Source organism: Eptatretus burgeri, chromosome 9 (genome assembly GCF_056783735.1).
Source record: "Eptatretus burgeri isolate ZD-2024b chromosome 9, Ebu_testis_v1, whole genome shotgun sequence".
Classification (NCBI taxonomy): domain Eukaryota; kingdom Metazoa; phylum Chordata; class Myxini; order Myxiniformes; family Myxinidae; genus Eptatretus; species Eptatretus burgeri.
The window spans coordinates 98255858-98273932 of NC_140969.1; the positions used below are offsets into that span (position 1 = coordinate 98255858).

General features: G+C 42.0%; 1 protein-coding gene and 1 long non-coding RNA gene across 3 annotated transcripts in view; both read right to left on the minus strand.

The window, feature by feature from the left end:
- Window positions 1–18075, minus strand: part of LOC147020717 (uncharacterized) — a 96351-nt gene that overhangs the window by 36004 nt on the left and 42272 nt on the right. For both annotated transcript variants that reach the window (XR_015062106.1, XR_015062105.1), the window contains one exon: window positions 12391–12503. This is a non-coding gene — a long non-coding RNA (uncharacterized LOC147020717). The remainder of the gene's footprint in view (window positions 1–12390; window positions 12504–18075) is intronic.
- Window positions 4186–10647, minus strand: LOC147020718 (uncharacterized). Its single transcript, XM_085896643.1, has 3 exons — window positions 10070–10647; window positions 7794–7812; window positions 4186–4381 (listed from the first exon to the last, which is right to left on the minus strand). Exons 1-3 carry the CDS (start codon window positions 10645–10647, stop codon window positions 4223–4225), a joined length of 756 nt encoding a protein of 251 aa, XP_085752769.1. The 3' UTR covers window positions 4186–4222.

Here is an 18075-nt window from a genome sequence, read left to right on the forward strand (position 1 = left end):
AATAAAGAGCTCCACTCTGTTGTTTATAGCCCTCCCCCTTCCTCTCACCCATTCTCCCCCCCCCAACACTGCCTTCCCCCACTTCCCCTGTGGACCCATAGCCAGCTGCCTTTCACTCTTCCACTCAATAGCAAGACGTGGGCAAGTGAGGGTGTGCGAGAATGTGTACACACAATGCCAACGCCTGGTTTCAATTACATAGACGGCTTTGCCAACTTGGACTCAGTTTGTCCCGCCTTGCATCCTCCCCACTGAACCCCTCGGCTCAAAGCCAAGTGTCCACAGCCATTCCTCATCAACATTCGTGCAATGCCCAGAGCAACTTTCTGACTGTCCAGTGGATTCTACTTGCTAATTGATAACTCGTTTCTGTATAATAGTGTACAAAACTAATGTTTATAATAAATTGTATGCATATCAAAGATCATACTATTCAAACAAACACAGGTTATATTGGTGCCACGACACCTGTGCTGTATCAACATGTTACCGCTCTCATATGGTGTAGGTATTTACCAGAACATTTTCCCTTGAATTTGACATTTTACAAAAACCCACCTCCAAAAAAACCCCCCACAACCTTTGGTGTAGTTTATAAAACCAGGTGAGCGCGTGCAACAACACGAAATGCACAAAGGTTACAATTTTTTTATTCGTGGTGGTGATGGTGGTATCATCGTCGTCGTCGTCATTGTCATTGTCATTTTTACCCACGTACACAAAGCGAAAAGCAGGGTTAAGCAATTGCTTCACTGTCTGACTATCTGTCTGTCTGTCTGGCTGTCTCAATGTGGACAAACGTCAATTTGTGATCGAGGAACAATTTATTTTCAATTGAATGCTATATTTTGAACACGAATCGGAAAACGAACCTGCTCTTTAGCAGCAGCTTGTCTCAGAATTCGTCCCAATCACACATGCGCAGAGAGGAGTGAGATAATTATTTTACTCTGTCTGCCTGTCTGGTAGTCAAAAAAAATTGAAAATGATTCCAAACTCAAAACGTACTGTCTTTAAGGACGTCATAAAGGGCACAAACAACAGAGACGAAGAACTAATGTGACGCGTTAAATAAAAAGTGGTGTAAAAGATGCTGCGTCAACTGCGGTAATCTTCCAAAATTTTTTTCTTCAACCTTTAAAATATTTATTGTATTGAAATTGAATGACATATGTATATATATATATATATATATATATATATATATATATATATATATATATATATATATATATATATATACACACACACTTGAAAACGATAGAAGACAAATTGCCTTTGTGACACTTTCAAAAACCCTTCCGTTTCGCCTTGCTGGCCTTGCTGGGCATGTGAACGATGACTCTACCTGTGGATTTCAATACGTCAATCACACTCACTATGATATGAAAGATTTCGAAACAAACAGAAGAACCCTTGAGTTCAGTTTGCGAGCACACACCAACAAACACAATGAGCCATGAAGGATGAACCATACCTAAGCCACCCTCCTATCACATGGGAAGTTGTAGGCAAGTGGGCATGGCGAAATGCCTCAGACAGAATAAATTATTTTAATGCACTGAGTGGGCCAATGCGAATGCATATCAACTTTGTCGGCATCCTATTTTCTCTGTTAATGTGAATAATCATAAAAAAACATCAGCGTTTGCCCAAACAAAGGCAGAAACATCGTTAAACTAGAAGGACACTCAATAGAGCACATACATGTATGTATGTTTGTATGTATGCATGTGTGTATGTCAGAAAATCATTGAAAAAAACATGGCTGGGCCAATCAATAACAAATTTTGCGTATGTGTTGGTAGTACCAAGGGTTAGGTCATGAGCACAAAAAAAAGAATCCCCCCTCCCCAGCGAGGGTGGAGGTGGAAGGGGGTGAAGACGACTTACGGTTTTCGCCAGTGTACGTGCCACAGTGTAAGTAGTTTACTGACCTCTGCTGCAGACGGGGATCATTAGCGACAGCACAAAATATGGACACATGGACTCCAAACATAAGCCCCCGGTGGGGCTGATGCCTAAATGATAGCTCGGAAAACAAAACTAAATTGTAAAGGCAATTAGAGATTTCAGACCCTCGCTGGGACTTGTTTTGTATGGTGTTTTGTGTGGTGTTTGTGGAGTTCTGTGTGGTGTATTTTGTGTGGCGTTTGTGTACTCGTGTGTTATGTGATTAATAAGAGACATAATTATAACTGCCACTATATAACTGCCAGTAATCCTATCGGATGGAGTGATGACCAGTTCAGCCATTTCAAAGAAGATTTTTGAAGGTTTTATTTTTTTTAAACAATATGGCTGCCAAATCACGTAACCGATGACGCCATCAATTTTTTTTTTCTGTGGGCAATTTTATCCCTAGATGACCCTCAAAATTTTTCATACTGATCGGATGTAGCATTCTACATATGCAATTATGACGTCACAACAAAGGCACCTACGATGTCATAAAAAACACCTGCATTCCCCATGTGGAGTGTTTGCCAGGTACCAAGTTTCAATTTTTTCCTTGGTTCGGTTTCAGAGATGGAGGTCCAATGTTTTTCCGTTTTTCCAACATGGCTGCCACACCACGTGACCTATGTCGTCATATTCATCATTCCAACATTCTACTTGAGTAATCGCAGCAATGGTGAAAATTTCGTCTCAATCCGACAAGCGGTTGCGGAGAGAAACACGGAGAGACAAGCTCTGTGCGGACAAACAAACAGACAGACAAGCCGGCAGGCGGCGATGGGTCGCCGAGCATGGAAACTATAAGATATAGAGTAAAATGGATGTCATATCGCGGATAGGGAATCACCTTAAGATTATGCATATCAAATCTCATCCAGTTCCATCTACTGATAACTACTTGGTATCCATTTGAATGAAAAGTACCGAAAATGCGATTTGAAATCGGAAATCCCCAAAGTTCGAGGGGGTGCTGTGGGTGAACAAAGATCTAAATCGAAAATCCGGCTCGATCGTTTGTGCACAATGTATTCCAGACGATTAGTGTGAATTTTCATGACCATCCGACCATAACCCTCGGAGGAGTAGCATTTGGCGCGAAGGCACCTCCAGCTCTCGCATATTATCGATTTTTGCACTAATTGACCTTTGACCCCTGACCTAAGCGAAATCGGTCAATATGTCCTGAGGCAAAGTTGTAGTACTCATTGAGTACCTGCAAAACTTCATTCGTATCGATGCACTCACCTGGTCACTAGGGGGCTTTCAATTTTCGCACATACCCTAATTGTAGAGGGCGCTGCGGGTAAAGTATTCCATATATCACAAAAACTGGAATATATTTGATAGAGCATCCCCTGTAGATCATTCATGCCAAATTTCATAACCCTACATGGGATAATGGCTTTTGGAATTGATTTCGCGTGAACGGTACCGATTTTGAAGGTTTTTCGGTTGTTGCTGGGGAACCAAAGCATCCCTAGCAACCATCACAATTTCCAAAGCACGAGGTCATAAGATGTACGTACCACCTGAGTTTGGTGAAAATCGGCCCACGTTTACTACCAATTATGCTGATGACAAACGAACAAACATCCAAACAAACAGACAGAATTACTGACAATAAGGGTCACCTATTTCGGCGACCCAACAAACAGACAGAAAGGGGTGCAAATTTAACCCCCTTCACCTTCAGTGGTGGAGGTAATAAAATGAAATGATGGGCCAAATGGCCTCCTCCTGCAACAAAGTTCCTTGTGTATCCTTTTGATTCTTTGTGTGATGTTGTTAAGAACAGGAATAAAGGAGGAGGGAGGGGGAGTTGAGGACTTTAAGAAGAAAGCGGGAGTAGAGCATAGAGTTGGGCTGGGGGCAGCGAGGGGTCTGAGAGTTGAGGATTTGGGGTTGGGATGGTTAAGTGCAGACTTTGAGTGGTGGGAGGGATTTGAAGACAGGGTGGAGGGGTTTGAAAACCCGGAATTAAGAGAAGGGAAAGGATGAGGCCTTGGGGTTGGATGGGGGTTGGGGAGGGGGGAGGTGGGTTGAGGACTGTGGGTTGGGTTGGGTTGGGGGATGGGATTTGATCAGTTTCGTAGAGGCTGCAATACATGATGGCCTGGGAATGTTCTGATTGTCACAAAGCAACATCAATGTGCAGTACTTGAAGAGTTAGCATATCTGTTAAACTCAAACTTTTGTGACTTTTTTCATTATACCTTTGAGCTTGTGTGTGACGTTCCAGTCACTTCCATTGGAACATTGGCAATCACATAAAAACAATGGAACCATAATAAAGGTGTAGTGCAATATCGGCCAAGAAGGTTTTGTGTGAGAGAGGCTGATCAGACTCCAGTCGAAAATGGACAAATGCTACAGAGAGGGAGAGAGAAAGAGAAAGAGAAAGAGAGAGAGAGATATGCGGTTGCTGAGGTACAAGCATGGCGGTAACCCTTTTGGGATGCCATGCCAGACATGATTTTCTTTCTTTCTCTCTCTCTCTCTCTCTCTCTCTCTCTCTCTCTCTCTCTCTCTCTCTCTCTCTCTCTCTCTCTCTCTCTCTCTCTCTCTCTCTCTCTCTCTCTCTCTCTCTCTCTCTCTCTCTCTCTCTCTCTCTCTCTCTCTCTCTCTCTCTCTCTCTCTCTCTCTCTCTCTCTCTCTCTCTCTCTCTCTCTCTCTCTCTCTCTCTCTCTCTCTCTCATTTTGAGAAACCTTACCGGACAGATTGCCAAGTGTGAACAGGCATGGCTGTGTGCTGTGTCCACAAGCCATTTGGCAGTTCTGAAATGATTGATGTTACACAATGTAACCCATAATGCCTCCATTTGTCTGGGTTCAAAAAAGATCACCCATTCATTGTGCACAAGTCAAAAGTGTCACTAACTTTGTACAAACTCAACGGCGTTGTGTCTGAAGAGTGGGGTAACGTTGCATGGCAATGCTGGCATGGCCGCAGGGGTACGCTGAAACCAATGAGATGATATGTGAAGTGGATTGAGAGTGGGAAGGGGTTACATGTCCCCCAATAATAGAGTTAACAGGGGCTTTAGAGGAAACTGTATAAGCCTACAGTGGGAAAATAAGGGGTCAAAGATCAAGAAGGACCGAGAGTGGAGAAAGGTGACCAGTCAGTGGTAATAACTCGGGGAGGTAGGGTTTGAAGGAGCGGTAATGGAGGGAAGCGTGGGGGTGCAACGAGGAGCGCCTTCTCTCCCCGTGAGTTTAACCTCTGACCCCCCTGGCTTTGGCCGATGTGAAGTGAAATAAACGACACTCAGTGTGTGCTGAGCTCAGCTCGAGACATATTCTTTCCACAAAGTCGTCGAATCATTATTTCTCACGAAAAGCCTTTTTATTGAATGATTCCCCTCCAGGTTTTTTTAAAATTGGATACATTGTCGAGGCTCATGGAATAGTTCGTACTAGCATAAAAGGAACAGAAGAGAGAAGAGAGAGGGGGGGGTCACCGATAGCAGAGTTGAAGGGCAAGATAGAGGCAGACTTGGACAAACAATGGGTGTGGGTAGGAATGGGGGTGGGGGGGCAAGATAGGATGCATGGGGTGCACAAGATGGATACAGAAGTAAACTCTAAGGAAGGAAAACTGGAAATTTGCAATGAGAAGGTATTGAGTTGGGGGTTAATGAGAGTAGAAAAGATCATGATTTTGGGTTTGGGATGATCTGAGATGGTGGTGAACAATTGTGTCTTGAAGACCTGGAAGGAAAAATGAGATTGAAGTGAATGTGGAAGTTGGTTCCACAGGCAGGGAAAAAGAGGGACGAATGAGTGGAGGTGAACAGTGACCCTGGATTTTGGTAGTTTAACCAGCAGGGGGTTGAAGCCTCATGAATTGATCTGATTTTTCAATCACTTTGGACACTTGCTAAATAATAATAATAATAACAAACTTTTAAAATTACCTTCCTATACATAGGCGAACTGATTCCCAATGAATGAGAATATTAACTTATATTTGCTTGATGATGTCATCAGTGTCCCAAACTGAGTACAACAGCAAGGTGGAGCAATAACGGTGGATTGTATTTTTAAAAGAGATTTGTGGAACAGGTTTCATACATTCTAGCAAGCTGGGTGGAGGTAAGGTTGGAGGGAATGGTAATGAAAGGAAGGTTGGTATACACATACAGTACATCCATAAATTTTGCACCAATTATGCCATTCCTTGCACACAGGCCTGAAAGTCGCTTTACCCCATATAAATCTCTCGTGCCTCTGTGCCTCTCTCCCTTCCCCTCCCTTGTGTCCCTCTCTCCCTTCCCCTCCCCTCTGTCCCTCTCTCCCTTTCCCTCCCCTCTGCCCTCTCTCCCTTCCCCTCCACTCCATCCCTCTCTCCCTTCCGTCACTCCCTCCCTTCCCCTCTGTCGCTCTCTCCCTCCCCTGCCCTCCATCAATCTCTCCCTTTCCCTCCCCTCCATCCCTCCATTCTCCTCCCCTCCATCAATCTCTTCCTTCCCCTCCCTTCCCCTCCCCTCCGTCCCTCCCTACGCTTCCCTTCTGTCACTCTCTCCCCTCCCCTCCGTTACTCCCTCCCTTCCCCCTGTCATTCTCTCCCTCCCCTCCATCAATCTCTCTCTTTCCCTCCCCTCCGTACCTCCATTCTCCTCCCCTCCATCAATCTCTCCCTTCCCCTCCATCCCTCCCTACCCTTCCCTTCTGTCACTCTCTCCCTTCCCCTCTGTTGTTCTCTCCCCTCCCCTCCATCCCTCCCTACCCTTCCCTTCTGTCAATCTCTCCCTTCCCCTCTGTCACTGTCTCCCTTCCCCTCCCTCCCTCCCTACCCTTCTGTCACTGTCTCCCTTCCCCTCCATCCCTCCCTACCCTTCTGTCACTCTCTCCCCTCCCCTCCATCAATCTCTCCCTTCCCCTCCCCTCCATCCCTCCATTCCCTCCCCTCCATCAATCTCTCCCTTCCCCTCCCTTCCCCTCCCCTCCATCCCTCCCTACCCTTCCCTTCTGTCACTCTCTCCCTTCCCCTCTGTTGCTCTCTCCCTCCCCTCCCCTCCGCCGTCCCTCACCATGGTGGTGCATTATTACAAAGAGAACTAGAACAGTGCATACCTCCACCAGGTTGAACAGTTTATGTTTTTGGAGCCCACTGATAGGTGAGATCTGAACCAAAATCGAATTGGCTTGTTTTTGTCACCTACCCAACTCATCCACTAAGTGTTGTCCGAATGTGCCCACAACTTTTTTGAAATACCGTGCAACATAGTATATCGTTTTTGGCCCCATCTTTCATTGGTTATTGTTTCGTATACAGCCTGTGGCTGCTGGTTGCATGATTTTCTGGAAGTGCGGCTGTGCCGCTGATGCAGTGCCCCTGTTCCCAGTAAGCTGGTACTCATTTTGCTAACCCCAGAAGGATAATGGACTGAGTGAACCCACCTTGTGTTATTTCAACAACACGACAGGGGCTCGAACCAAAGACCCTAAGATCGTAAGCCAGCCACCTTAACCATTAAGCCAACACCAGGATTCCCTCAATTGTGAAGAATCACTGAAAAAAAAATGCTTCACCAAATCTAATTTGAGATGTCCTGCTCACAGACAGACAAACAAACAGACAGACAAAGGTGAAAACATAAGCTCCGTCTACCTCCGGTGGCAGAGGGAATAATTGAGCGCATACAAAATACTTTAATAGCGAATGCTGTCCTGGGGAGGGGTAAAGAGACCTTCAGACCACCGTGTGGAATGAGCAAGTGGCAGTTGATTGAATTGACCCCATCACAATTTGATTTGATTAATAAATGTAGAATGTACTCATTCATCATGATATTGATACAGATCATGGCATTTGTGATGTTGCTGAAAACATTTGAAACCAGAAGGGCACTCGGTAGAGTGCAAACCTCCGCCACGTAATTCCTGATCCATGAGAACATATCGGGTCCAATACATTTTTGAAATATCATGTTATACAGAACTATATCAATTTTGGTTCTATCTCTTAATGGTGAAGAATCACTTGAATAATTAAATAATTCTCCTATCCAGATTCGGATCCGGATCTTCACCAAAATAAAATCGAACCAATTATTTCTTGTCACACACCCAACCTGTCCACCAACTTTAATCCGAATCCGTCCACAACTTTTTGAGCTATCTTGCACAAAAACAGACAAACAGGGGTGAAAAAATAACCTCCTTCCACCTTCGGCAGCGGAGGTAATGATATTTATAAACCGAAGGCTGATCATGACTCTTGTTTAAAGTTCAAAATGATTGTCCAAAATTGACTGGACACAAATGGAACATTTGCAATACCACGGCGCTGCTATTTTGATCGGTGGTTTATCGCAATTTCTGGCTTGTAGATATCTATCTATATCTCTATATCTATATCTATATCTATATCTATATCTATATCTATATCTATATCTATATCTATATCTATATCTATATCTATATCTATATCTATATCTCTCTCTCTCTCTCTATCTCTCTCTATCTCTCTCTATCTCTCTCTATCTCTCTCTATCTCTCTCTATCTCTCTCTCTCTCTCTCTCGACCAAAACGGCGAAAAAAAAAAGATTGATGATTTTAGGCAACCTTGACTTTTTGACCTCAAAAGCAATAGGTTTCATTGACCCAGCAAGGACACTGAAATTTTTGAAAAATAATAAAAAATTATTTTTTAGAAAATAAAAAATTGGGCCACGAGCGACTGTTGGCAGTACATTCAGCCATATTGTCAAAAATTTCCAGCCGGATCCTATGAAAACTGTCGGAGAAGATAGACTTTGAATGAACCCTGGTCAAAAACAATAAAAACAACGAAGTTCGTTATATCTCAGAGACTATGAGTCAAATATACATGAAACTGGTATGGTAGGTTCATGGTATATCCTAGTTATGTGTGAGAAAGAACCGTTGCTATGGACCCCTCCGTTGCCTAGCAACGGCCGAAAAACCTCTAAATGTGGGGGTATTTTAATGAAAAAACAATCTGCAGCATTAACCCTTGAAGCTAGAATCATGAATTTTCTTGTGCTTAATCGTCAGGTCATTCCCCATCGAACAGGCCCATCACGTCAGGTTCTATTGGGTAGGCGACTACCCATGTCCGCCTACCGGCTTCTCTTGTCTGATTGTTTGTCTGTTAATCGCTTACAGGTCACAATTTTAAACCGATCTTCACGAAACTTCACCACATTGTGGAGTTTGGCATAATGAAGGAGCCTCTTGTTTTTGAGGTCAAAAGGTCAACAACTTAATGTGAGATTTATGAAATCCTCAATTTTCATCCGATTGACTTGAAATTTCAAGAGGATTTATATTTCAGGTCACTGAATTCAACCAGCCAATTGTTTTTGAGGTCAAATTTGTTTTCATGGATTTTACAAGTATCGTGCTTTGCCCAAAGTCTTCTTCTTGTTCTGTCTGTTTGTTTGTTTGTTTGTCCACACAGAACTTTTGTGTTTTTCTCCGCAACCACTTGCCGGATTGAGACGAAATTTTCACCATAGGAGCGACTACTCCTGTATAATGTTCTCATCATAATTATGACATCATGGGTCATGTGGTGTGACAGCCATGTTGAAAAACGGAAAAACTTTGGACCTCTATCTCCAAAACCGCACCAAGGGAAAAAATTGAAATTTGACACGTGGCAAGTACTCCTCATGGGGAATAAGTGTGATTTTTTTGTGACATCATAGGCGCCTTCATTATGACATTATAATTGCATATGCAAAATGCTACGTCTGATCAGTATGAACATTTTTGAGGGTTATGTAGGGATAAAATGGTCCACAGAAAAAAAAATTGATGTCGTCATCGGTCACGTGATTCGGCAGCCATATTGTTTAAAAAAAAAAAAACATTCAAAAATATTCTTCTCTGAAATGGCTCATATCAAGGCGAAACTTTACACATATGATCGCCGATCCATGAGGAACCAAAGGTTCACACATATGATGTCATAGGTCACATGGTTTGGCAGCCATATTAGATTTACCCTAAAACCTATAAAAAAAAATCTTCTCCAGAATGGCTGGACAGACCGAGGGGAAACTTCACACAAATGTTCCCTAAGCCATGGGTGTATGAGTTTGTTTAGGGATAATTGATATAATTGATAGGATAGACAGAGAGAGACAGAGAGAGACACAGAGCGACAGAGAGACAGAGAGACAGAGAAAGAGAGAGAAAGAGAGAGAAAGAGAGACAGAGAGACAGAGAGACAGAGAGACAGAGAGACAGAGAGACAGAGAGAGAGAGAGAGAGAGAGAGAGAGAGAGAGAGAGACAGAGAGAGACAGAGAGAGACAGAGACAGAGACAGAGACAGAGACAGAGACAGAGACAGAGACAGAGACAGAGACAGAGACAGAGACAGAGACAGAGAGAGAGAGAGAGAGAGAGAGAGAGAGAGAGAGAGAGAGAGAGAGAGAGAGAGAGAGAGAGAGAGAGAGAGAGAGAGAGAGAGAGAGAGAGACAGAGACAGAGAGAGAGAGACAGAGACAGAGACAGAGACAGAGACAGAGAGAGAGAGAGAGAGAGAGAGAGAGAGAGAGAGAGAGAGAGAGAGAGAGAGAGAGAGAGAGAGAGAGAGAGAGAGAGAGAGAGAGAGAGAGAGAGAGAGAGAGAGAGAGAGAGAGAGAGAGAGAGAGAGAGAGAGAACACCAACAGCAAGGCTGAGGGAGAAATATACGGAGATGGACAACATGGGTTATGGGTTGCGGGTAAGGATGAGTTGTAAGTCGGTAGGGGAGATGCAGGGGGTGGGAAAGTTGGATACAGAAGCAAAATCTCAGGAAAGAAAGTGGAAATTTGTGGGATGGAGGATGGGGGAAGGAGATTAGGGATGGGGAGTGAAAACCATATGTCGGTCTTACCGAAAAATCAATCAATCAATCTATTGATGAGTTACTATCCTCACTTGACATTGTTGCACCAAATGCCCTGTTATGGAATATTATTGTAATAGTGTATGTGATTTGGAAATGGCTTGTGATGTATGTTTCACACCAAATGACAATGTTATAGATAGTCGTATATGTGAAGCATATGTTCCATCTTTTCACATCAATGTTACAGTGGGTGCCCTGTTCATTGGGTTAGAGAGTAGCCATTACCTTCATAAAAACTACTGTATTTGGGCTGCCAGGACAGCCTACAGGTATGCACACAAGTCGCTGAATTGTCTGTCCTGAACAACAAATATCGCTATGCAGCATAAATAAATAAATAAATAATCAAATAATTAAATAATAAGAACAGTGAAAAGGTTACTCTGACAATCTTAATGTTAAAAGTCCTCATTATTATTTATTATTGTCTGCCCGCGTATCAATATGTAGCAGGATAGCCCAGAGGTACACACACTCACCCCTGAACTATTGAACCTGGGCTCTAATCCTGACCCAGCTCGAAGCCGTCTATCCTCATGTTTCGCAGGCAGGACGATTTATCGATGTGTGCGTCTCGTCCGTCAGACAGACATCTTGAGTACCCGTCTGGCAGCAGAGGTCCGTGGTGGACGTTCAAGATCCCACAGTCGTTCGCGGATAGGTGAGTTACGACAGAACCCTCAGGAAATTACAAATTCCTGCCACTTTCCCTTCAACGTCACACCTGTTCACCCAGTTCGTGAAAGGCTGGGGCCAAAAACTTTCCCAAGCCGATCCCGGAATAATGTAATAATTGGGGCCGTTAAGTAAGTAATAATATAATATAAATTACTATATTTACAGTTGCTAATATGTATGTGTATATATATATACATATATATTTAATTGTTTGAGAAGTCATGAGACTGGTTTGATATATCTGTGCAGACATGCTGTGTCTCATGTGGCCTGACCTGTGTTTCTGGGTCAAATCCAAGGTTATAATGTACACTATCCTTCACTAATGGACAAGTTTGCTTCTTTGTTTCATCTTTTCCTCCTTTTTTTGTTATCAAGATTGTGTCCTTGGGGAAAGCAACATTGGAAGTTTCACCCCATTTTCAGCCCAAGGTTAGCCCATGTGCTTGCCATGTTTTGCCCATTTTTATTTTGCCCACGTCCCAGAGTTTCGATATCTCTTTCTGGTCTCGAGATATGAAGTTAGTTCGAGGGCAAGTTGAAAAACTTACACTTTAACACCAATTTATTCATTTACACAATCCTAATACGACGCGTTTCTTTCAACAACATCTCTTGCGTCTCTTCCTTGGATTTGTTCGAGATCCTACTCTGATTTGATCTATCTGATCTGACATTTGCTCTGGTTCCATTCCAAGCATATGACTCTAGCACAGAGAACAAGAGGAGGACATTTGGTCAATACCACATTGATTACATGTATCAGTTTATCGATTTAAATTCACTGGAGGTGGGAGGTATTCCTATTATTCCATTCATATGTATTCCTGGAGGTTAGGCCAGGAGTTTGGAATTTGTTCAGGATTCCGATAACAACTCACCTGCTCTTCACGAGAAGATATTGTTGGGATCTTTTATGTCCATCGGTATCCATGCTGGTGGACTGGCACCGACCTGAATGTTCCTTGCGACGCTTCTTGATGCAGTGCCTCACCTGAGAAGCACCAGTACAGTGTGTTTTTTTAGTGTTGGGTTGAGAATCAAACTCAGTTAGACAGCTCAACACCAATCATCAAATCCCTGCACCATCTGTGTGTGTGTGTGTGTGTGTGTGTGTGTGTGTGTGTGTGTGTGTGTGTGTGTGTGTGTGTGTGTGTGTGTGTGTGTGTTTGTTTATGTGTGCACACATTTTTAGTCAAAGAGGATGAATCGTTATCACATCATCCTTGTCACAGTTAGGCATGATTTGTTGGGTAAAATGATTGATTGCTTCTGCCAATGGCAGGTGGGAGATGTAATTAGGCTTCAGGATTTCTAATGTGGGAGGACGTACTGCTTCTTGCATCATACATGGTTGGATGTGGGTAACTTTGATCTTGCATGGTTATTCTCCACTGTCACTGATAAATTTGCCAACTCCTCCAGTGGTTGAGTGCTTGCATAGCTTAGCAATTGCTTGTATTTATGGCACATCTCAATGTCTTGAGAGGCAGCAAGGCAGAGGTCCCATAACAGCAAATGTAGCGCAACCTGTGAGCAACAAGCATCGTCTCCCACACGGACGCATTGGCTCTTCCTTGCTGAGCACCAGCTTGAAGGTAGAGGTGCAGTTCGGTGAGATAAATTAAACAAGAACAAAAAATGGCTCTTCCGAATGAAAACTACAAGACACTGATGTCATATGCATTTATATGTGTGTGTATGTATATATATATATTTATATATATTGGTGTGGTTTTATAAACCGCTTGAGATTGAAACACACGCAGCACGTAGACTCTTTAGAGTAGTTATTTCCGTAAATAACGTGAAGAATAGCGCCTTCCCTAAAGGGGTTATTATGTAATCAAATGCATTGGGTTGGGTAGTTAATGCCAACTCTCAACCCGTTGGGATAATAGAGACATCAGCATGTGATGACGAGTGCCGTGACTGCCATCATCACATAGGGCGTGCGTGTTTTACTGTCATGGTGTTCAACGTGTGCGAGTAACACCAACATTCTGGAACACGCGCCAAATTCTCAAAATCTCCTTCATTGTTTGAAGCCTCACAAAGTCCTTGTCTGTCTTTTTGTCTGCATGGACGTCTACCCTGTGATGTAATTTATTGCCATGTACCCCTGTACTGTATTTCGTTTCCATAATCTCTGTTCATTCCCCTCCACCCAAAATGACTGGTAAACAGATCAGGATATGACCCAGCCTCCCTGAAATGATTGCCACATTCCCTGGCTTTGTGCCATTGACATTGTTGGATGTTTGAGGCTCGTCCCGGGAGCATGGAGGTAGAAGGGGCGATTGCCCAATTTAGGTGCGGAGCTCTGCTCCTGATGACAGCTGGAAGGACCAAGTGAGTGAATATCTGGCCGGGCAGCAGAATGGGCGGGACTGCAGAGGAATCCTCCAATGGCTGGCATGGAGCCGGCTCATAGGATCTGATGTGGCCCAATAGCTGGTCCCAGGCCACCTCAGAAGATTTGAGATGTGGATCATTGGCCCCACCTTCCCCAGGGGCGATAAAGCTGCACTTGGCACCTGGTATGCCTGGTATTGGCTTAATGGTTAGGGTGGTGGGTTTGGGATCCGAGGATCCTGAGTTGAAATCCCCCTTGGCTGTTGAATTAATACCAGGTAGGATTAACTCTGCCTGTCATCCTTCTGAGGTCGTCAAAATGAGTACCAGCTTGCTGGTATCCTGTGTCAGAGTGGCGACCTGTCCAGGATTGTGCCCAATAGCCAAGGAGACTGCTGAGGCAGCACTAATGCTCTGCACAGAGTATGGTCCCAATGGATGGATGGCGCCTGGTTCACTCTCTCTCTTGCCTCGAGCTCTCTCGGTCCTGGTTGTCACACACATTCTCTCTCTCTCTGCACTGGTCATCACATTCGTTTCTGCCCTTGTCACGGACACTCTACATCACCCTCGCTTCATCCCTGGCCCTGGATGCTTTGGTTCATGCTCTCGACGGAGCTTGTGGACCTCGGTAGTGGGGAGCAGTGATGAGGCCATTCCGGAGAGCGGTACCAAGCTGGGGAGGGTGACAGTGACATACGTACCAATGGGCTGAAGCCACCCTGCCCTTCCAAATTTGCCACCCCATGTGTGTGAGTGGTCTGATGGGTACCCTGTTTTTCTAACCAGTAGGGAAGGCATATGGTTAAGCTAAGTCTGCAACTTGTAGATTTTCTTTCCTTATTGTAAATACACATCTTGATTGCTCTTTTCATTGCATTTCCCCTTTTCCTGCCCAGTTGCCCTTTGATGTCATTAAAGCCCTTGAGTTCCCTTCCCTCCTTCTCATACCCCATCATTCTCATTGTAAATACATTCTATATTCTTCTTGTTATATTTCCAATCTGCCTGTGGTTGTCCTTTCTTCCATTGGTCCAGCAATGTCCGTATGTAGATTACCCGGGACGTTATAATTCCCCACTAATGGGCTCTCGTATCAGTCTGGTATTGTGCTAGCGGAAAGCTCAGCCGCATTAATCACGATCCAATAAAGATGATAGCATAATAGCCAAGGGCGCGATTCTCCGATAAGGAGATCATGTGTTCTTCGGAAAACGGTGTCAGACGGAGGACCCTAAGTCACATGGTCAAGCTATTGGCATTCGCGGTCGTTTAACGACCTGCCGCAATACAGAGTTTTTCGTCTGTGATGGCCTGCGATTCTTTGTGAGTCCGGGGAGAACCAGAGATACCCTCCACCCTCGTATTACCCCCGCGACTCTGGGACTGCAATAATATGTATATATATATGTATATATATATATATATATATATATATATATATATATATATATATGTATATATATATATATACATATACAGGTATGTACTGTTTATGTTCACCAGGACCCTGACATTTGTCGGGGATACGTTCTGGGAAAACCCTGCGACTGTTGAAACCGCAAATGTGGGGGCATTGTTTCAATGAGAAGTGGGGGATAGGTTTGGGGATTTCCTGACCAGCGAAAAATCCATGAATGTCAAGGAAAATCTCGCCAAAATGCAGGAAAATGCTGTGGAAATAAACGAAAATCTGCAAGTGTCAGGGTAAAATCCACGAGTGTCAGGGTAAAATCCGTGAGCGATTTTGCTATTTTTACAATGGAGACAAAGGGGATAACGTTATCAGTTCGCGGCGGTTCCTGGTTCAGAAAAAGTCCTGATAATAGATGTGGTGAGCAATGTCATTGTGTAATTGGTCCGTATGTAGCTGGCTGCTAATTACACTAATAGATATGCTGAACATTTCGATTCTTTAACTCACAGGACATGACATCTTTTCTATCGACAGGTAGATTATGCTGGGCGTTCTTAAAATAATGTTAACAGCTCAGATGGTGCTGTTTGTCGCAAGATGGTGATTTACACAAAGATGCGCTGAATGTTTCCATTGTGTAATGTCCATATGTGGCGACCTGGTAATTACTGGATTCATCAATAGATGGTGTTAGTGTTTTCATTATGTAAGTAAGTCACAGGGGATGGCGTTGTGGGGAATGACGTGTTACACTGGTGAGACATCCCGCTAAGCTATGTTTATGCTACGAAGCTACAATACAGCACCGTATGTTTAAAATGCATATGGTGAGCCATCCCATGAAACTATGTTTATCCCATGAAACTATGTTTATCCCATGAAACTATGTTTATCCCGCAAAGCTACAATACACGTACAGGAAGAAGGTCATGTTCGTGGCTCGTGGAAGACATGTTTTTGTATGTACAGTATTGTAATATTATTTTCCTCAGACCCCTTAAAAGTATTGGACTGTACGTACATCCAGCTGCTTTGTGCGTGGCTCTTGGAAGATATATTTGAGAACCATGTTATGTTCGCGGCTCGTGGAAAAAATAAATCGCCGTGAAAATCGCGAATATTGCAGGGCAATTTCCCCTCAATGTCGGACATGTCACAAATTATAAACCGCGAAAACTGCAACTGCGAATGTCGGGGTCTGGGTGTATCTGGATAAATAACAATATATAACAATATAACAATATATATATATATATAAAACAATATATATATATATATATATATATATATATATATATATATATATATATATATATATATATATATAACAATATATATATATATATATATATATATATATATATATATATATATATATATAACAATATATATAACAATATATATAACAATATAACAATATATATATATCAATATATATATCAATATATATAACAATATATATAACAATATAAATAACAATATATATATATAACATTATAACAATATAACAATATATATATATATATATATATATATATATATTTTTATCTAGTAATATAGTAATATATTTATAAATATATATATAAATATATATATCACTATATAAATAAAAATATATATAAAAAAATAAATAACAATATAAATAACAATATATATAACAATATAACAATATAACAATATAACAATATAACAATATATATATATATATATATATATATATATATATATATATATATATATATATATATATATATACATATATATATATATATATATATATATATATATATATGTAGACTAGCGCGGTAGACTTATTCATTGTGTAAGTATACGAACCGTGCTTCCCCATTGTCTCAAGTCACTCACCTGCATTTGATTTTTCATTTATTTATTTTCCTTTATTTTTTTTCATTTATTTATATTTTCATTTATGGTTGCTTTCCAACAGCTGTGATTTTTTTTCCTGTTGTAACGGTTTTGATGTCCGCCGGCACACAAAATTACCATGCTTCCCTATTATCTCAGGTCGCTCACCTGCATTTGATTTTTAATTTATTTATTTTAATTTATTTATATTTTAATTTACTGCTGCTTTCCTATCATTGTGAGGATTTTCCTGTTGTATCGGTTTCGATGTCTGTTGGCACACACAATTACTGTGCTTCCCCCATTGTCTCGAGTCACTCACCTGCATGTGATTCTTCGTTTATTTATTTTCCTTCATTTTTTTCATTTTTTTATATTTTCATTTATGGTTGCTTTCCAACAGCTGTGTGATTTTTTTCCTGTTGTAACGGTTTTGATGTCTGCTGGCACACAAAATTACCATGCTTCCCTATTGTCTCAGGTCGCTCACCTGCATTTGATTTTTCATTTATTTATTTTCATTTACTGCTGCTTTCCAATCATTGTGAGGATTTTCCTGTTGTATCGGCTTTGATGTCTGTTGGCACACAAAATTACTGTGCTTCCCCATTGTCTCGAGTCACTCACCTGCATTTCTTTCATTTTTTTTCATTTATTTATGTTGTCCGATAAATCTGTAATTTTTCCCAGGGTACTGGCTTTGATATCCATCGACGCACAAAATTTCAGTTTTCTACATCACCCAGAAGGCACCGACCTTTAATATCAGTCAGTGAGTCAGTCATTCAGTGGTTCGAAAGAGTTTTATATATTCGATATGTATATACAGTATATATTTGGAAAAAACAAGCGATGATTTTTTTGAAGAATAAACCTTTAAAAATAGGGGAAAGACACCTGAGTGCTTACCTGGTAGAATAATGATACT

What these genes read in the sequence shown, in the direction of transcription:
- LOC147020718 (XM_085896643.1), bottom strand. Translation starts at nt 10,647, where the DNA reads ATGTTGTCCATCTCCGTATATTTCTCCCTCAGCCTTGCTGTTGGTGTT.